This window comes from Ruditapes philippinarum, unplaced genomic scaffold, assembly GCF_026571515.1.
Source record: "Ruditapes philippinarum isolate M1 unplaced genomic scaffold, ASM2657151v2 ctg1785_1_1_1_1, whole genome shotgun sequence".
NCBI lineage: Eukaryota > Metazoa > Mollusca > Bivalvia > Venerida > Veneridae > Ruditapes > Ruditapes philippinarum.
The window spans coordinates 229,133-250,807 of NW_026854096.1; the positions used below are offsets into that span (position 1 = coordinate 229,133).

Sequence of the window (21,675 nt, forward strand, 5' to 3'; positions counted from 1 at the left end):
TACAAATAAAACACTTGTTATAGATTGAACCTGGGAAAATAGCTTTTAATTTAATTGTCAGAAATAAAGTAAATCCCAGCCAAATTATTTGTACTTGCATACTTTATATACTTTTTTGTAATTATTTAGAAGTTAATTAAAAAGTTACACATTTTTTTTACACTTACTGAAATCTTTATTGACCTAATATTAGTAACTTTTTGATAATTTGAGACCAGCAACATCATTGCATACAGCCCTTTGATTTTTTTTTTAGAAACAAAACATGAAACGTGCTCTGCCTAGATAGACCTGCTCAATCTTTGACTTTAGAGTATACCATACCTTTGATCAAAGTTTGTGTACTGTGCGAGACAGTATTTGCCGCGTGTAAGTTCCTGCCCTATATCAACATAAATATCATTCTGGTCCACAAACTCATTGATTTCTGTCATTAACTCTTCTAGCCTAAAATACAAAAGATATAACAACACATGTAATTTAATAATAGTAAATAAAATATTAGATATACTAGGAATGAGAATTATACACTTTTATATCTTATTAATCTAAAACTTTGTTGCACTAAAAGTAATCATTAGAATTAAACTTAATAAGAGTGTACATGAAGCTTTTTTGTTTATTGACAGTTGCAGAAGTACAAGGACCCATTTTTAGACCAAGCCCGCAGAAAAGAGAAATTCAATTAAGTTTGAGGGATTCTGTTGATGTTTATGCACAAAAAAGTGCAGAAGCGCTGTTCTTGCATAGAATATGCCTAGTTTTGTAATTTTATGTATCCCTTTTCGTATATCAAGACTCGTTTTAGAAAACTTTAGACATGCAAGTGTTTTGTCATTTGACAGTTTCGGTTTTATATCAGACATAATGAAATGTCTTACTTTTACAGATGGTGACCTCTCAACCTACAAAAACATTGCGTAAGACTGCTTTTACTTTTTCAAAATAAGGAATAACAAGAAACATGGCAATGCCATGAAACCAGGTTTTCAATTATCATCATTGTAGATAAATATGTTGTATTTGAAATACAAATACAAGCAACAAACAATGTAACTATGTGCAATGTAAAACATGAACAAGATATGTTTGTAAAACATGTATGCCCCCATCAGCAGCCAATTATTCATGTGATAAGGTAATTATGCATGACTTCTGACCCAGTGATCAAACAATTAATAAGGGTTATCAAGTATCTACTGGTCATGACCTTGACCTTTGACCCCTTGACCCAAAACTCAATAGGGGTCATCTGCTGGTCAAGACCAATCATCATACAAAGTTTGAAGTTCCTAGGCCTAAGCGTTTTTAGTTAATTAATCAGAAACTGTTTTTACCTACAAGGTCAATGTGACCTTGACCTTTGACCCCAAAATCAATAGGGGTCATTTGCTGGTCATGACTAATCACCATGCCAAGTTTGAAGTTCCTAGGCCTAAGGGTTCTTTTATTATTGATCCGAAACCGTTTTAACATACAAGGTCAATGTGACCTTGACCTTTGACCCCAAAATCAATAGGGGTCATCTGCTGGTCATGACCAATCACTATGCCAAGTTTGAAGTTCCTAGGCCGAAGCGTTCTTTAGTTATTGATCAGAAACCGTTTTTACTTACAAGGTCAATGTGACCTTGACCTTTGACCCCTTGATCCCAAAATCAATAGGGGTAATCTGCTGGTCATGAAAAATCACCATACCAAGTTTGAAGTTCCCAAGCCTAAGCGTTCTTAAGTTATTGATCATTGTTTGTTTGTTTGTTTGTTTCTGTCATTTTACGCCTTTTTCCAACAGTATTTCAGTCATATAGGCGGGTTGTTTCCTAACCATCGTTCCTGGAGAGTTACACCAGTACTTGACTACCTTCCTCCGCGCTAAACTACCAAAGCATCTCCCGGGGATCGAACCCACGCCAGAGAGGTAACTGGATTAGAAGTCATCGACTCTAACCACTCGACCAGAAACCGTTTTTACTTACAAGGTCAATGTGACTTTGACCTTTGACCCCTTGACCCAAAACTCAATAGGGATAATCTGCTGGTCACCACCAATCATCATACAAAGTTTGAAGTTCCTAGGCCTAAGCGTTTTTAGTTAATTGATCGGAAACCGTTTTACCTACAAGGTCAATGTTACCTTGACCTTTGACCCCTTGACCCCAAAAACAATAGGTCATCTGCTGGTCATGACCAATCACCATACCAAGTTTGAAGTTCCTAAGCCTAAGGGTTCTTAAGTTATTGATCGGAAAGCATTTTTACCTACAAGGTCAATGTGACCTTGCCCTTTGACCCCTTAACCCCAAAATCAATAGGGGTCATCTGCTGGTCATGACCAATCACCATACCAAGTTTGAAGTTCCTAGGCCTAAGGGTTCTATAGTTATTGATCGGAAACTGTTTTTACCTAAGAGGTCAATGTGACCTTGACCTTTGACCCCTTGACCCCAAAATCAATAGGGGTCATCTACTGATCATGACCAATCACCATATCAAGTTTGAAATCCCTAGGCCTAAGGGTTCATTCGTTATTGATCGGAAACCGTTTTTACCTACAAGGTCAATGTGACCTTGACCTTTGACCCCTTAACCCCAAAATCAATAGGGGTCATCTGCTGGTCATAACCAATCACCACACCAAGTTTGAAGTTCCTAGGCCTAAGGGTTCTTTCGTTATTGATCGGAAACCGTTTTTACCCAAGAGGTCAATGTGACCTTGACCTTTGACCCCTTGACCCCAAAATCAATAGGGGTCATCTACTGATCACGACCAATCACCATACCAAGTTTGAAGTTCCTAGGCCTTAAGGTTCTTTAGTTATTGATCGGAAACCTTTTTTGCTTACAAGGTCAATGTGACCTTGACCTTTGACCCATTGACCCCAAAATCAATAGGGGTCATCTACTTGTCATGACCAATCACCATACCAAGTTTGAAGTTCCTAGGCCTAAGGGTTCTTTAGTTATCACTCGGAAACCATTTGGTCTACGGACCGACGGACCGACAGACCGACGGACCGACAAGTGCAAAGCAATATACCCCCTTTTCTTCGAAATGGGGGCATAATAATGTAGGAGGAATTGCCACAGAGGAAGTGTTCACTATAATTATATTCTATATAATTCAATCACAAAACCCCGATAATGTGCGCCAGGGAACTGGATGACAAAGCTACTGTGAAAGTTTGAACAAAATCCGTTGAGAAATGTAGGAGTTCAGCACAGAAAATTTTTTTCACTATATATTCTGTATAAGGAAAAATAACAAAGGGCCATAATTAGGTCAAATATTATCCAATCACAAAACCCCGATAATGTGCGCCAGGGCACTTGATGACAAAGCCTCTGTGAAAGTTTGGTCAAAATCTGTTGAGAAATGTAGGAGAAGTTGCGCATAGTAAAAATTGTTCACTATATAATCTGTATAAGGAAAAAAAACAAAGGGCCATAATTAGGTCAAATATTATCCAATCACAAAACCCCGATAATGTGCGCCAGGGCATTTGATAACAAAGCTTCTGTGAAAGTTTGGTCAAAATCTGTTGAGAAATGTAGGAGAAGTTGCCCATGGTAAAAACTGTTCACTATATAATCTATATAAGGAAAAAAACAAAGGGCCATAATTAGGTCAAATATTATACAATCACAATATGCCCTAAGGCACTTGATGACAAAGCCTCTGTGAAAGTTTGGTCAAATTCCGTTGAGAAATGTAGGAGGAGTAGCGCACAGAAAATTGTTCACTATATATTCATATTGGGAAAAAAAACAAAGGGCCATAATTAGGTCAAATATTATCCAATCACAAAACCCTGACAATATGCCCTAAGGCACTTGATGACAAAGCCTCTGTGAAAGTTTGGTCAAATTCCGTTGAGAAATGTAGGAGGAGTTGCGCACAGAAAATTGTTCACTATATATCCTATATTGGGAAAAAAAACAAAGGGCCATAATTAGGTCAAATATTATCCAATCACAAAACCCTGACAATATGCGCCAGGGCACTTGATGACAAAGCCTCTGTGAAAGTTTGGTCAAAATCCATGGAGAACTGTAGGAACAGTTGGACGCAAAAGAAATTATTCACTATATATTCTATATAAGGAAAAAAAACAAAGGGCCATAATTAGGTCAAATATTATCCAATCACAAAACCCCGACAATATGCGCCAGGTCACTTGATGACAAAGCTTCTGTGAAAGTTTGGTCAAAATCCGTTGAAAAATGTAGGAGGAGTTGCGCACAGAAGAAATTGTTAACGCCCGCCCGCCGACATACCTCAATCTAATAACCAGTTTTTTCCTTCGGAAAACCTGGTTAAAAACCTATTATTTTCTACTATAGAACCTTTCCCTACTAATTTAATACATAAGACTTGCCATGCTGTGATTTATGAAATGTTCATAAACCTTTTCACTGCCAATAAGATAGATATACTCCTCCTACACCTAAATACCCTACCCTACCCACCTACCTACAATTATGTCAAACCCATTGTGGTGATGTAGACATGTATCTTTGGGACAAGATAAATGATTATACTGGTATAGTATAAGTATATCAAGTTAAACAGACTTACTCTTCCAGTTTTTCTTTACGCTGGACAAAGAAGAGATCAGGAGAGAGGACGGAAGATACATGTATGTCATGACTTGTTCTTGTGGCACATGCTGGCAGTACATCTGTGTCCAGTATAGCGCTCATTCTGAAATGATGACATATTAAAGGTTCACCGCAAAACTGCAGTAACTTATATAAAATAAAGAAGGACTTACAACAGTTTTGAGGTTAACCCTTGATATTTCAGATTTGATTTCGGATTTGAATCACTCAGCCACACCACCACTAACACATTTCAGAATTTGACTTTGTATTTTATTTCCATCTATTTTAATCACAGTCATTTCATCAAATCTGATGATCCATGTGAGATGATTTAGGACATTTAACATTTGATATATGTACACAGACTAACACAGCCCAATTTATAAAGTCAAAAGAAAATCAAAGATACAGATATTACTTTCATACCATTCTTGGAAACTTCATTCCTTGAAACATTACATAATGTTACTATACAGTATTTCATTTCATGAAAATGTTACATTTTAGTTTATTTACAGACACTTACTTGGTTTTCCTGAGCAGAGCTTTAGGTATATTAATCTTTCCTTCACATAACTTGTACAACTTTTGTAGATGCTGACAGATACAAAAGATCAACAAAAGTTCAAGAACAAAGCATAATTTTTAAACAAAAGATATTCTGATACTGGCAGTCAGGCATAAATAGATCTTACAAGAAGTTACTGTATATAATTATGGACCTACGAGAATTAACTGTCTAGTTTTATCAACTTATAAGAACTTACTGTATATCTTATTAACTTACAAGAATTTACCATTTATTTCCATATAGTTTATAGAATTTAAGAATTTACTGTAGATCTATGTAAAAAATATTTTTCATTTCATTTTTTTTTCAATGCAAATATAAATATATAAATGAATTCTCAGAGATATTAATTGACATTTACTGTAGAAAATGATATAAGAATATGCTATATTATTCTTACATTTTTATTTTCATTTGCAAAGCCATTTCTGATAAGTTCTTCATGTACGTAGAACAGATGTGACACAGCCTGTGTTATAGGTAGGTATTTACGTGACAGTAGTGGATCTAGCCACAGAATGTAGCCTATACGTAACAATACACTGCCTACCAACTCCTTCCCTATCAATGCTTCACTGATAAACATATTTGCCTGAAATATGTACATATATTCACATCTATAATAATATTTTTACATCTATAATAATATGTTTACATCTATAACAAGTGCGTAATATTTTCATATCTGAATTCTGTTTTATCACAAAAATGTACTTAGCATTGCTATTAAATATCTGCATCCTAATTTTGAATAAATTGTTCCATATCTAAAACATTTCAAATTAGTTTCATAATAATTTTATTACATCTTCAGGATAAGCTTAATTTTTAAATGCAAAGTTTAGCCTGACTTTTTCAAAGTGACCTTAACAATCATGGTCAAACTATAGGATGTTAAATATATGGTCAAAATGGTGACTTTCTGCATTAGCTGTTTGTCTTTTTTTTTTTGGACATAATTCTAAGGTTATAGAAATACATACCTTGTTAGTCCATTCAATATCTTTATCAACAGGTCTCACTTTACAAACAAACACCTCAACAGCCTAAAATATTCATTTAGACAGGAATTTATACGTTTTATCACAATATTATCACTTATGTATACAAAGTTTTAGCCATTTATTTTACATGTAATTTAAGATATCATAAAAACAATTTCAAAAACAAATTATTACTATTTTAGTTACCATAGCAACCATAATTTTTAATCAAGTTAAAAAAGCCAAATCTATTAACAGTCACACAGACTAACTTATTGCCAGAAGTACATATGGACAGACTGAACACAAACCTAGAGTCTCAACTCTAATTCTTCAATTATTTAGGACTTATTTACTGTACATACCTGGAATGGGAGGTTCCGCAGATCTTTGGGTAACACATACAACTTATAAGCAGGTATTTTCTCCATTCTTCCACTGTCTACAAATTTCACCTTTAACAAAAGAAATATTGCTATACATTTATCCTGATTTATCAAGGAAAAGCATCACAAGCTGCCAGTTGGGCTCAACTATTCTAAGTCACAATGCAAGAATTTTCTCAAAATTCATGAAAGGGAAATAATTCAGTAAACAAGAAATGTGTCCATAGGCCATTGATGTCCCATATTTTACTGTTTTGTCAATCTATGGACGGACAGCGTGACAGACGATGGACAAGGGCAACTCTATATCCCCATCCTTGTGTGGGTACATAAAAACCATAATAAAGCTATATGACTTGAAATGTAAAATACAATTGTGTTGATCAATCTTGCATGGCAAACCTTAACCAAAATATAAGTTCACCATGGGGTATTATTCAGTCAAAATAAATTCTAGAGCTATGGTTATTGAACTGTAACCTGTGCACTGTAATCATAAATATATGTGTTACTTTTTAAGTGAATAGTATCAATGATAACTGAGATATGAACATATACACAAAACAGTAACCAAGTTTTACACAATGGTGACACCAATGAGTAAGATTTCATTTATTCTTCACTTCAACTAATGGGAGAAAAATAATAACACTAGATGTCTTATATCAAAACTACTTTTTCATGACACACATATTTAAGTTTACTTATTGACAACATTATACATCTTATTTCATTTCACAAGTGGACATTCATCATCAGATCACCATATATTCATGAACATAAACCTAGCAAAAGTGTCAATGTAATATACAACTACTTCAAAACTAAGTCTAGCAACAGTATGCAATGTATATGTCAATATAAAAATATACTGACCCAAGCTTTTATCACAGGAACTGCCTCATGTTCTAATTCTTTATGTACATCAAATATCTGTACTCTAGGTAAAAAAAAACAGTAACCTTGTCACGCAAAAGGTGAATGAGAGAGACATTTGTTAAAACCCACACTTGCAGGAACTTCAGTAAATTACTGTTATATCAATTCATTTTCACTGATTAATAAATTCAGCTTCACGGTATATAAATTCAGTGTAACTTATTTATGAATCAAGTTTCATTGGTATAGAAATTAAGATTATCTGATATATAAATTAAACATCACTGATATAACTTCAACTTATCTGATTTATAAATTCAACTTCAGTGGTATATCAATTCAGATTATATAAATGAAACATTACTGATATATAATTTTAGCTTCGCTTGTACATAAATTCATCTTTACTTGTGTATAAATTCAGCTTCATACATAAATTTTTTGTCACTGATACATAAATTCTGCTTTATTGGTATATAAACTAGTGAATTTCACTCAAATATGAATGGATATATTATACAGCTTAAATTCAATTTAACTCTACTGGTATGTAAGAGGATAATAAAATCCAACACGTGTCTTGTGTTATAGGCAGATCATAAAATTTGGCATAACCATAGAAGTATAGCTTTTACCTGTAAAACACTTCATTTTCCTCATACCCACACACCTCGCCTATAGTGTATCCAGATTCTTCAGTAATATTTGGTGCTAAAAATATCACAATACAAGAATACAAATATATCGTCCAGTACTACGCTTCAATATACATGATGAAAATTTGGGAATGATATTTGTCATTTTCATTATTTAGTCATTCACAAATAAATAACTTAACTGATTAATCTATATGTATATCAAATATATCATCTAAATATGGAATTCGCTATTCAGTCAGTACATATTTAAATTTCCCTAAAAATGAAGGGTTAAATTATATACTTTTCATACTAGTCATATTCTTCCCTTCACAGTGCAAATTAAAAATAACGGCAGTAAAATTTACATGAACCACTGAGACAAGGTTCTTTTTAATACAGACTTTTTAACAGTGTGACATCATAAGTTTCTTCCTCCCTGAAAAATGTGACTACCTGATATACTGTTTTGAACCCTTAACCTGTTGAATTGTTAAATGGATTTGCCCTCCTTTGAATTTTGAACAGGGTGCTAAACTATTCTCAGTGCTTGACAGTAACAAAAGGGGCATAACACTGTTTAAAGGTAAGTCAAGGTCCAGAGTTATGGAAAATGTGTCTATCATATTAGATAATCACGGAAAACAAGCACGTGAAGTTTCAACCAATTCTCTTAAGCAGTTTTGGAGATACCAACTTGCAAGCAAAAACTTAACCTAATTGTGACGACTAAGGCTGGTCTAGACCAATAAATCTCTCTATTCTTTGAATATTTGAACTAAAAATTGAGCGACCAAAAGTAATAACTTTTAGCTACAGTAGGTAAAGGGTTAAGTATAATTCTAAATATCTCACCATATCTTTTCTTGTGTTTAAGATTACTGTACCACATGGATAACTCCATCTGCATCTTTGTAAACTTCAATGACAGATCCTCATATACAGTTTTCCCATCACGCTTTACTGCCAACAGACGTACATAAAAATGGCTGGCATCCACTACATGTGTCACTAACACCTTTAATAAGAAACACAAACTGTAATAAACAGCAATCTCCAGACATTTATAAAATTGAACACACTTATTTCAATGTCAGTTGACTTCTGATTTTTTCAATGATGGCCTACATAATTATTATACAAATAAATTGTTTAACATTAGTTTATTAATAGTGGCCACCGGAAAAATGTCTGAATAGTTATGGATAGTTACTTTTATGCTCATGGAAAATGATAGAGAAATTTCACTATTCAGGAAGCAGCCATCAAGGTATAAAGCACCATTACATGGTTCAATGTACGTCCAAAACCTTTCAAGTATCAAGTAAAGTAACCTTGACTTCGCCTTCATTTGGCAGCCAGTCAGATTCGGGCATGTTGTCAGATTCTGGAATAACCCTGTGTCTACAGCTACATCGTGTTGTATCTCTAAAACAGAATATAAAATGTGTTTACAAATGGGTAAATAAAATTATATTACTTTTTTCAGAGCTTAATTAAAGGACTAATCATTCTGAACCCTGATAAATTGGTAAATTGGTCAGTATTTTGTATTACCTACATTTAGTATATTATTGTCATGTGAGAGTGTGCTTCTCAACATAATATGTCTAACCTGCATGTTCCAAAAGCCAGTGTCTGTGTACATAGCTCCCTATCTTCATCTTCTTCTCTTTGCTTAAATATGTAATAACAAATATGAGCTTTATTCTTGAGCTACAAATTTGACAAGCTGTTTAACTGCTGCTGTCATTTCAGCCAAGTTAAATCAGAAGGGTAAAAAAACCAGAAAAACTAAATTGCAGCACTGTTTGGCTATATATATTAAGTATGACCATCACCTTAAACTACCAATTATTTTTTTAGTGTGAAACATCATTTCACTACGGCAAACATTTGTGCCAATTTGTGGAATTACTCAATGAATATGCAAGTTTCTGCTCAGACAATCAAAACCGCATTAATTTGACTTTGAAGTGTGATTTTTATCTTTGAGTAACTAATTAAGGCATATAATTTTATTGACATTAACATTTGAGCCGCGTCATGACAAAACCAACATAATGGGTTTGCGACCAGCATGGATCCAGACCAGCCTGCGCGTCTGCGCAGTCTGATCAGGATCCATGCTATTCGCTATCAGTTTCTCTACTTGGTATAGGGTTTGTAAGCGAACAGGATGGATCCTGATCAGACTGCGCGGATGCGCAGGCTGGTCTGGATCCATGCTGGTCACAAACACATTAAGTTGGTTTTGTCGTGATGCGGCTCATTTCTATAAAGTAATTTAAGACTTACAGTCCCACTACCCATAGCTATGTTCAAACCCTGACAAACTTAGATGGATTATTTTGCATGCAAGCCATTAACATGTATAAAGAAATGCATATAACCTTTATTGTGACAGCAAGGTCCAGCTTACTACAAGAAGGTAGACAACAAGAGCACCAAATGCCGTGTTAAAAAGGGGCACAACTTAAAAAAAAAATAGCTTTCAGAATTATGCCCCTGGTATTACAACTGTGCCATACTGCACCTTATCAAGACAAACAAATGTTCCCATATTCATGTTGATAAGTTTTAAAATATTTGAATAAGAGGCAAAATTACAGTTTTTGCACAACAAAAATGATGCCACAGCATTGAAACAGACAAGCTAAAATGTGAAAATGTTTAACTTTTAAAAAGCATAACAAAACATAAATATTAAAACACACTGAATACACTGATAAATATTTTTTGTTCAAACAGTTTTTTCAGATTTTTTTTAGAATTTAAAGCAAGACTTTTTTTTGGAAAAGTATTCTGAGCAATAAATACTAATTAATTCAGTGGATAACTCACCTCTAATAGCCCAGCCATAAATTGTTTCAGCTCAGCTGGTCGTTCACAGTCTAATCTCACTAGTAAATCATTTAAACTTCTTAACTGTCTATCACAATCCTCTGTTATAATCATATGTGAAGTTGGCTTAATGGTTGACTGAAAACAAAAAAATATTACATTGTTTCATATAAAATTCTGTTCAATTTTTCATTTTTTAACTATAAAAAAACATGGTTATGGTATCATACGGTATTTCATTCTAAGGCAAATCTTTCCCTCAGCTTTAGGCAGAAATCAAAGGAATCCCAAGAGGTTAAGAAACAAAATGTTTTACTTGTTCTGTTATGTTTCAGTAAAAATATTACATTTGTTTTATTCTGCTTGCTTCTAAGAGCAAATTCTATGATAGACATAGCTATATAACAAACACATTTTTAATGGCACACAAATGAGTACAATTTTTTTTTTTTTGAAAAGGCAAACATGTGTTTTATACTGTTTCAATAACAGATTTAGAGCATGTTTGACTAATATCACCTAAATAGAGCAGTGATGAATGTGAAATAATTTGTCATAAAAGTAGCAGAATGTAAACAGTGTTATTTTGATTCCCATACAAAAACCTTAAATCACTAGAACTTTACTTAATTTCACCACCGCTAGTATAAAATTAGATAGCAGGATACCTGTTCTGTCTTGGAGAAGTCATGGAAGTATTGTCTCATACAACATAATCTGTTACTGAACTTTGTCTTGGACGGTGGCATGTCATAGTGGATTACAGATGTAGCATTCGTAATTCCTAGTTTAGCTGTATGCTCATCCCAACATACTGTAATACATCGAGTCAAATCTTCACATCTTTATATCAAAATTATATGCAAGCACATAAATATGTATGATTCCTGAGCAGGAAATATTTTCCTTCCTTTATTTGGACTGGATTGTTGGATTGTAAAGATAATATATACCTATTATTGTGTACTCTTGTATCATTGTCAGCATGTATATTATTTACTTACGGTTAAATTGTTGTTGTTGTTGTTGTATCATAGTGAATGTTCTATGCACACAATAGATTTACCTAGTAGGGGTACAGGCCACTGGTCAGCAATTTTTTCCACTTCGAACGTGTCCATATCTTCATGTACCATCAGACAGAAACGAGAACTTGTGTTCAATGTCTGAAAGAGATATAAAATACCATGAATTCAGGGGTACAAAATTTTCAACATATTTGTTTTAACTAATTTTGTGTTAAAACAAATTATATCTAATGAATGATATCATTCAAATCCGTGGTTTATAACTGGGTTGTTGAATTTTTTTTGTTAGGTTTTACATCGTACAAACATTGTAAAGGTTATATTTACTGGTAGAGAGAGACCTAAGGTCCCCCTTCATGCATTTATTCAGGCACAAACAGGTACCTGAATAGAACCACTGACGTTCTATAAACTAGCTGGATAGCTTCCTCACATAGTCCATGGTTAGTTGAAATTATCAGTCAAAATTTCAAGTTGATTGGTATCTGTATCATTTCATCCAAAAAAAGGCACCCAAATTATGCCATGAACCATCTATAAGCTAAAAAGTTGACAATCTTACAAGCTAAAATTCAATGTCTCTATTGGGAGTGGGGCTTGGACCAGTGGTTAACCCATCAGACTGGTAATTTAAGGATTGCTAACCAGGTTGGTTCAAACCTGTCAGAGGCAAGTCGTTTCTTTGAGCAAGAAACTTTACATTCATTGCTAAGTACTGGTTGGTTCCAGGAACGGATTCGAGAGGGTTTCAATAAGCTGATAGTTTCCAACACAATCGAACTAAAATAAATTTGTATAAACTATTGGGATTCAAACCCACGGCAGTAATACATGAACAAAATGATTCAATTTCAGAGCAATACCAGTCCGACAAGAAGAACAAATGAACAAATTGAATGTAAAATAAGTAAGTTACCTTATATAACATCAGAATGTCTCGTTTATTTGAGGCAAAAATGATGACTGGATGACTTGAGTCATCTGGCAGGTTTTCTAGTATACCCAGTACTTCCTTCAGTCTTTCTGCTTTCCTACACATATGTGTAATCTAGCAAAAGAAAAATATAACTTCAGATAAATCATATATGTACAATTATAGGTAAAATTACCTTGAAATATTGCTAAATTTGTAAATGTACAAAAAATGTCAATTTCATTTATCTTATCTTTTCTATCAGTAGAAATGCTCATAGTCATACACAGGGTATGTGTTTATTTGTTTATATTTACATTGTGTCTCTGCTAATGGCCACATCCATCATTTTTAAGGTATTTGCTATTTTTCATTTTATCTTTCAATTTTTTTTATTATGAAACATATACCAAGTTCCAGGCAAATATTTTTCAACTCTTATGATATGATATATATTTTTCCATTGTAGCTCTTGACTTCTCCAGATATGTTTGCAGGAATTGTGACACAACGTTATAGAAAACTATTTAAGCCAACAGGAAAAGTAAAATAGCTTCAATGGAAAGTTATGTACCATTAGAATTTGCAAATATAAGCCTAGAACATAGTGTATGTTTATTGTTCAAATATTAAAGATACAACCAAAAATTAGCAAAAATCTTGGGCTCCACATTTGCGATGACCTAGCGATGAAATGGATGATCAACCACTCCAGATAGAAAAGATAATAAACTTCTGTTTTTATTTTTTATTACAATTCAATGTCATGGTATCTATCATGTTGTCTTAAGCTTGAAACCTCATATAAATAGGAAAATCTAGTAAAGGCTTAGTAGCCATGTCCTTTAACCAATCTACTTATTGTGAAGCATATAGAAATACCTGTTTAACTTGGCCGTAAATTGCCGCCTCAAACGGAGATGTGATAATCAACACGGGTTCGTTCAGATTGTTAAGCATAAACTCATTGGTAGCCTGATTCCACTGTGCTCCAAAACATAAGATCTGTCGTGGGCATCCTAAATTCTTCATCTCATTCTTGATAACTAGGTGGTACGTTTTGATTAAGTTGCCAATATCTTTGTTGAAATTCTTCAACGTTTGGTCAGCATCATCAACTACCTAATGACCATACCATACTTTAAACAGTTATATTGTTTCAATGATTATAGCACAAAATTAAGATTATGGGAAAAGAATGGAAACTTGAATTAACTTATGAGCAAACTAGCCTCAAGTGTTGCAGATGTTACCATAGGAGTAATTAGTATGGTTGGGTTTCAAGCAATATAGTGACATTTCAACTTTTCTAAAAAAGGTAGACCTGAGGTGGAGCTCTACAATGGGACAACTGAGTAGAACCACCAAAATTCTGTTGTAAGCCAGCTGGGTAGCTTAGAATCCCCGACAGGATTCACACCCACAGTTGTATGGGTAAATGATTTCCTAACTAGAAATGTGTCATCATGCCACGGATGCCCCCGCATGCAGCCAAAATTTCAGATGTTATAATATTTAGTTCCAAATTTGTTTGCACAAATTATTGTTTTCATTTTAAGTTCAAAGCCCTTAAAACTTTTCAATGTTAACACAAACCATTTTCATACAATGTTCAAGGCACTGAAATTATTCAGTCTTAACCTTTTGAAAATAGCATATTTCATATTTGTAGCCAAAATAATGGCTACATACATTTCCACAAAAGTATGAGTGCTGAAACTGAAAGTTCAAAATTTTTCCAATATTCAAGAAAGATAAGTTTGTCCAAAATCATTGAACCACGACCAAATTCAAACTTAAACTGCCTATTCCTAAAATGTATATATATTGTGAATGTATCTATCTAAGTGAAAGGGACATAACTCTGCCAAAAAATCATCGAACCATGACCAAATTCCAACTTAACCTGCCCATTCCTTTGACATATCCATATGTCAAATTTGAGTTGAATATGTAACACTGTTGGGTAGATAATGAACAGAAACTGTAAATTTCATATTATTTTCAAAGTGAAAAGGGCATTACTCTGCCAAAAATTATTGAACCATGACCAAATTCAAACTTGACCTTGGCATTCCAAAAAAATATCCATATGTCAAATTTGAGTTGAATGTGTTGTACTGTTGGGGAGATAATAAACAGAAACGGAAAATTTCATATTATTTTCAAAGTAAAAGGAGCATAACTCTGCCAAAAATCATCGAACCATGACCAAATTCAAACTTGACCTGTATTTTCTCATTACATATCCATCTGTCAAATTTGAGTTAAATGTGTTGTACCGTTGGGGAGATAATGAACGGAAACTGAAAATTTCATATTATTTTCAAAGTAAAAGGGGCATAACTCTGCCAAAAATCATCGAATCATGACCAAATTCGAACTTGACCTGTATTTTCTCATGACATATCCATATGTCAAATTTGAGTTGAATGTGTTGTACGGTTGGGGAGATAATGAACGGAAACTGAAAATTTCATATTATTTTCAAAGTAAAAGGGGCATAACTCTGCCAAAAATCGTTGAACCATGACCAAATTCGAACTTGACCTGTATTTTCTAATGCCATATCCATATGTCAAATTTGAGTTGAATATGTGCAACCGTTACTAAAATAATGAACGGAAACTGATGATGACGGAATGACAGAATGACGGAAGGACGGAATGACGGAAGGACGGAATGACGGAACAGGGTAACACTATATGCCCCGGCCATTACATGGTGGGGGCATAATAAGCAACACAGACCCTTTTACATGCATTAGTTGAGTAATTAATCAAGATATATGCAAGAATGCAATAAATCAAAATGGTATCTCTATAAAACAATATATGCATTATACTAATTTTCTTAAGATAATTTTTTTCATAAAACTATAAAGTATAAAGATGGACCATATACCAGATGACATAATCTACGCAAGTCTGTATACCCTGCCTCCAGAATTCTAGTCAAACTTGGGGGAGTGGCCACCAATATTTCACAACCATTTAACAATTCACACTGAAATAGTTTCCAAACAGTTATTATGTATACATGTATATATTTTGTAACATCATTAATTTCCTGTTTTGTCAAATTGACCATGGAACTCCTAGTACAAATCACTGAAACAAAACCAACAACTATAAAAAAAAATTTAAATTACAAGAAATACAATTTTTTTTTTATTAAAATCTATAATTATTTCATTATGCACTTTCGTAAATTTTGCAGACTTCTTGCCCAAAAATTGTGTTAACTAGGTATAGCTTCAATTGTATTTTAAATAACACAGACTCAAGTCACATAGACCCAACAAAAAAACTGCATGCCATGTTAACACTTGTCTGTAAAGGGCAAAGTCTATCAATAACCAACTTTGATGAAACGGACATAACAATTAAAGATTGCCAAAAATTATCTATTACATTTTGCTAGTCACTGAAATGAAGCAGAATACTTTTTATAATGACAGTATCATAACTTACAGCTTTCTGTTCCTCTAACTGTGCCCCACCATGAACGAGGATCACCTTCATGTCCTGACGACCTCCTATCAAGGAACGTGCCTCGGAATATACCTTCTTAGCTCGACTCCATGTAAATGACAACACTATCACAAATGGCTGCAATATAAAACAGTAAAATACTTAATATATATAGTCAATTCAGGTCCACTCGACAACGAAAAAATCAGCATAATGTCACTTGAAAGAAGCAAGCCATTTGCCACATATTGAACATAAACAAGGTTTTCAATTGCTTACCCCTTTTCCATTCCTATCAACCTGATGGTAGACTTTGGCATCAGACAGGGCTGAGATCAGTGGACACAAGTATGCTAATGTTTTCCCGCCACCAGGGGGAGACACTGTTATCACATGATGACCTCGGGTAATCGCTGGCCAGGAATACGCCTGAGAAAGTTTTAAATCGGGATATCGCCTTGCACTGAATGCCTGAATGTAAATTTAGATCAATACATGTGTTAAAATTATAAAAATATGTAAGTATAAAGTTTAAGAAAAAATGTATAATGAAATCAAATTAATTCTATCAACTAAACAAACACTGTACAAGTAATACAAATAGGAAAAATCTTTATTGGACAGCATTCAAACCTTGAAAAGATACAATGGAGAAAATTTTAAGGTACGCTATATATTTTTTTCCCATGTTATGGAACACTGTATTTCTTTTTCCTCTTTCTTAAAGATTTTTTTTTAGAAAATAACACATGTACCAGTTTTTTTAGAAAATAACACATGTACCGGTAAATAACTAAAATAAATATTACACTAACATGAACACAATAAAGTAAATGTCATTAAAGACAATATATAAGAATTATTTACCATTTCCACATGTTCTGTGAATCTAGCAGACTTCAGTTTATATACTGGCCTCGGTGGACGGCTGCCATGTACCAAAACTTCATGACACATTGTCACAAATCCAGATTCCTGTAGGAAGCATTAAATACACAATTCACTATCATATTATAATATCCATCTTAGTCTTTTTAGCTCAATATTTAAAATCTTAAGTAAGAATATACATATTTCATTTGTAAATTTCAGGGCACTAGTTTACTATTTAATTGTGAAACTATGTATTTTTCAAAATCATTTTCACTTAAAATTAAACATTGTTTTATCTCATTTCTATTTTTCAAAAAAAATACTCTACTTTCTGTTTGCATCTATTTATAGAACGAAAGTCTAAATATAGTATTGTTAGTCTGGATCTAAAAATAACTCATTTCAGCAATATTTAATTAATCAATACCTTACAATACAATTCATATATGCATTTACCTGTGAAGTTGTTCTTGTTGTACTTCTTGTAGAACCTTGAGTTAGATTTGTTAAAATTCTGAAAAAAAAAATACTTTTAAAAGTTAGACTTTGAACCTGTTTTAAATACCAGTAATTTTATTTTCCTGGATATATACATTTGTAATTAAAAACAATGCCATCTCCCCTGCTGAATTTGTGTAATAGACTTGACCTGTTTTGACCTTGGAAAAGTCTATTTGTATCTGAAGGGGTCAAAATGCTAAAATTGAGGAGTGAACAGTAATAAGTCTGACGAACAGTAATAAGTCCTGTCAGACTGTACAAATATGCAGGCTGGTTCAATGTTAGTGGAATGTACTCTAAGTCTTCATTAACAATGGAGTTGAAACATTAAATTTGTTGTCTTTCTTTGATATAAGTATTGTAACTACAAGTGGAAACAGTTAACTATTGGTATTTCTAGATTTAGGCTAAAAAGTCTCTGCATATGGTTGCTCAAATTATGCTTTCTCCTTAATAAAAACAACTTTCAGATTAAATTCTATCAGTCAATAAAGACTTATGCTGGGAAGTAGTATTGAAATAAACACAGCCAAAATTGCCTTCATTCCAAAGCTTTTGTTTCACTATTTTTAGTAAATTTTTATAACATGAAAAGGTATTTTTTCAATGTGACACCAATACAAATATAATCGATTGTATTTGTAGAGTCAGTAATCCTTAAAACAAGACAATGGAGCAAACTCCAACTTCATATTAAGACAAATGAATAACAAACATTTCAAGTTCTAAGAGCAAATGGTCTTCAAGTTAGACAGTTTTTTATGACTGGAACAGGATATGAAAAAGGCATTAAATAAGAAACTAAAAAAAGAACAGTAAAATTATTAAAATATTAACCTTTTTCCTGCCATCTCACCAATCATTTTAGATCTGGCCTCGGTAAAGGCAGCAGTATGTACAGAATTGTCTTCAAATCTGAAACAAATAAAATATTTGCTTCAAATATTACAAGTAATCATGATCACAAACAAGAGGGCCATGATGGCCCTAGATCGCTCACCTGACTTATCAAACTCATCCAAACAATTACCTAGACAAGCATTCTGACCAAGTCTCATGACAGGTGAGTCAAAAATGTGACCACTACAGTGTTAACAAGGATTATCCATATTTGAGCAGTGTGACTTAGTTTTTTACCCAGGTGACACATATTCAAACTTGACCTAGAAATCATCAAAACAAACTTTCAGACCAATTTCCAGGATACTTGGATCAAAACAGTAGTAACTACAGTGTTAACAAGATTTTTTTATTTTTAGCTCCGGTGACCTAGTTCCACATGCGATTTCGAACTCATCCAAGCAATTACCTAGACAAGCATCCTGACCAAGTTTGATGATAATTGAGTCGAAAATGTGACCACTAGAATGTTAACAAGGTTTTTCCATATTTGGGCGGTGTGACCTAGTTTTTCATCCAAGATGACCCATGTTCGAACTTGACTTAGAAATCATCAAAACAAACTTTCAGACCAATTAACAGAATATTTGGATAACAACAGTAGCCACTAGAGTGTTAGATTTTTAGCTCCGGTGACCTACTTTTTCATCCGAGATGACCCATGTTCAATTTATTCCCAGCAATGACCTAGACAAGTTTCTTGACCAAGTTTGATGACAATTGAGTCAAAATTGTGACCACTAGAGTGTTAACAAGGTTTTTCTATTTTTAGCTCCTGTGACCTAGTTTTCATCCGAGATGACCCATGTTCGAACTCATCTGAGCTATCACCAAGACAAGCATCTTGATCAAGTTTGATGATGATTGATGCAAAAATGTGACCGCTAGAGTGTTAACAAGGTTTTTCTATTTTTAGCTCCTGTGACCTACTTTTTCATCCGAGATGACCCATGTTCGAACTCATCAGAGCTATCACCTAGACAAGCATCCTGACCAAGTTTGATGATGATTGAGGCAAAATTGTGACCTCTAGCGTGTTAACATGGTTTTTCTATTTTTAGCTCCTGTGACCTAGTTTTTCATCCGAGATGACCCATGTTCAAACTCATCCGAGCTTTCACCTAGACAAGCATCTTGACCAAGTTTGATGATGACTGATGCAAAAATGTGACCGCTAGAGTGTTAACAAGGTTTTTCTATTTTTAGCTCCGGTGACCTACTTTTTCATCCAAGATAACCCATGTTCGAACTCATCTGAGCTATCAACTAGAGAAGCATTCTGACCAAGTTTGATGATGATTGGGTCAAAAATGTGACCACTAGAGTGTTCACCAGGTTTTTCTATTTTTAGCTCCTGTGACCTAGTATTTTATCAGAGATGACCCATGTTCGAACTCATCCAAGCAATTGACTAGACAAGCATTCTGACCAAGTTTGATGATGATTGGTTCAAAAATGTGACCGCTAGAGTGTTCACAAGGTTTTTCTATTTATCGCTCCTGTGACCTAGATTTTCATCGGAGATGACCCATGTTCGAACTCATCCAAGCAATTGACTAAACAAGCATCCTGACAAAGTTTGATGATGATTGGTTCAAAAATGTGACCGCTAGAGTGTTCACAAGCAATTGTGGACGTACGACTACGACGGACGACGGACAACGGACATTCACCGATCCTAATAGCTCACCCTGAGCAAGCTCAGGTGAGCTAAAAAGCTGTACAAGAAAGATTGCTTTTTTTTTGGTTGGGTTTTATGTCAAACCAACACAATATAGGTCATATGGTGACTTTCAAGATTTACTGGAGGAAGAATCACTTCCGTGCATAATTTCAGGAACCAACAGGCACCTAAGAAGAACCACTAATATTCACTATGTTCATTTTGAAAATTTCCCCATAACAATGGTTGGCTTTGTTCAGACTGCTGGAAGATCAACAAGCTCATTGAGGATATTGAGAGTGGTAATGGCAAAGTTTCTGATGATGCTGACAGACAAGAACAATGTAAAAGCAAAATGATATTGAAAACAAAATGTTGCATACTTACTCAAGAGAAAACTCATAAAATCAAATCATCCCAATCACTCTTAATGATCAACATTATTTTTTTCAACCAAAAACAAGGCATTGCTCTAAATCACTGATAGCTCTGCCCTTTCACTCTACAAGATGTCAACACCTTGTCAAGTTTCTAACATGTCACATTTAGATAAGCTAATCTTTCAACATATAATCAGGCCCATTTTTTACTGAAATGTCACAGAATTTATACCGACTATCAATTGTTTCTATAAAATATGTGGAATAAAACAGCCAGGAAAATGATGCAATTAGATAAAAACAATGGAGTTAATAAAATGTGTACATCCTTTTAAATGTGAGAAAAATACATTAGAGATTATGAATTGATACAAATTCGTTATTGGCTTCAAGTTATTCACTAACATTTAAAATCCCAATTTATAACAGACATTTTTCTTAGAGTTAAAAGGATATAAACAAGAGCTGTCCGTAAGACAGCGCGCTCGACTTTTTTATTGCTTGCCAATAAAAAAAGTTTTTGCAGTAAAAGGCAATACAAGAATCTCTGTATTTTTAAAGTGAACTAGTTGTTTGATACCCTTGAATATTACAGCAATGTTTATATGACATAATTTATGGTAAAGTGAACAAGTGGATAGGAATGAATTTTTTTAGATTTTTTAAGTTTTTTAGTGCTTGCCTATAATACAAAACATTGACAGTTAAGGGCCATAATTCAAATAAAATCTTTGACAGAATTACCTTCTCCTGGACATGTTTGGGAATCATGATTGTAAACAAGTATTCCAACTTTCAAATTAATATCTCAAACAGTTCAGTCAAAAAGTGGACTGGTACTAAAAACTTAACCAAGATTCTAAGTCGATAAAAGGCCTTAATTTTTAAAAACAAATCCTTGACAGAGTTACCTTCTCTTGCGTACAGATGGGGGTAATGATGTGAAATAGCATTAAAAGTTTCAAAGCAATATCTCAAAGGGTTAAGGCAATAAGTGGATTTTACCCATATTCAATGTATTTTCTAAGTCAAAAAGGGGCAT

At 33.7% G+C, this 21,675-nt stretch overlaps 1 protein-coding gene across 1 annotated transcript in view; it reads right to left on the bottom strand.

Moving 5' to 3' along the window:
- Window positions 1-21,675, bottom strand: part of LOC132738910 (uncharacterized) — a 69,366-nt gene that overhangs the window by 17,789 nt on the left and 29,902 nt on the right. The window contains exons 11-32 of the mRNA XM_060726522.1: window positions 18,528-18,605; window positions 17,646-17,703; window positions 17,184-17,291; window positions 16,596-16,787; window positions 16,317-16,454; window positions 15,748-15,849; window positions 13,726-13,965; window positions 12,847-12,978; window positions 11,969-12,068; window positions 11,571-11,716; window positions 10,903-11,040; window positions 9,674-9,735; window positions 9,393-9,486; window positions 8,914-9,076; window positions 8,056-8,131; window positions 7,418-7,481; window positions 6,521-6,610; window positions 6,156-6,218; window positions 5,573-5,764; window positions 5,128-5,198; window positions 4,576-4,701; window positions 325-447 (exon numbers count right to left, since the gene is read on the bottom strand). Of these exons, the coding sequence (XP_060582505.1) occupies window positions 325-447; window positions 4,576-4,701; window positions 5,128-5,198; window positions 5,573-5,764; window positions 6,156-6,218; window positions 6,521-6,610; window positions 7,418-7,481; window positions 8,056-8,131; window positions 8,914-9,076; window positions 9,393-9,486; window positions 9,674-9,735; window positions 10,903-11,040; window positions 11,571-11,716; window positions 11,969-12,068; window positions 12,847-12,978; window positions 13,726-13,965; window positions 15,748-15,849; window positions 16,317-16,454; window positions 16,596-16,787; window positions 17,184-17,291; window positions 17,646-17,703; window positions 18,528-18,605 (2,556 nt within the window). The remainder of the gene's footprint in view (window positions 1-324; window positions 448-4,575; window positions 4,702-5,127; window positions 5,199-5,572; window positions 5,765-6,155; window positions 6,219-6,520; window positions 6,611-7,417; window positions 7,482-8,055; window positions 8,132-8,913; window positions 9,077-9,392; window positions 9,487-9,673; window positions 9,736-10,902; window positions 11,041-11,570; window positions 11,717-11,968; window positions 12,069-12,846; window positions 12,979-13,725; window positions 13,966-15,747; window positions 15,850-16,316; window positions 16,455-16,595; window positions 16,788-17,183; window positions 17,292-17,645; window positions 17,704-18,527; window positions 18,606-21,675) is intronic.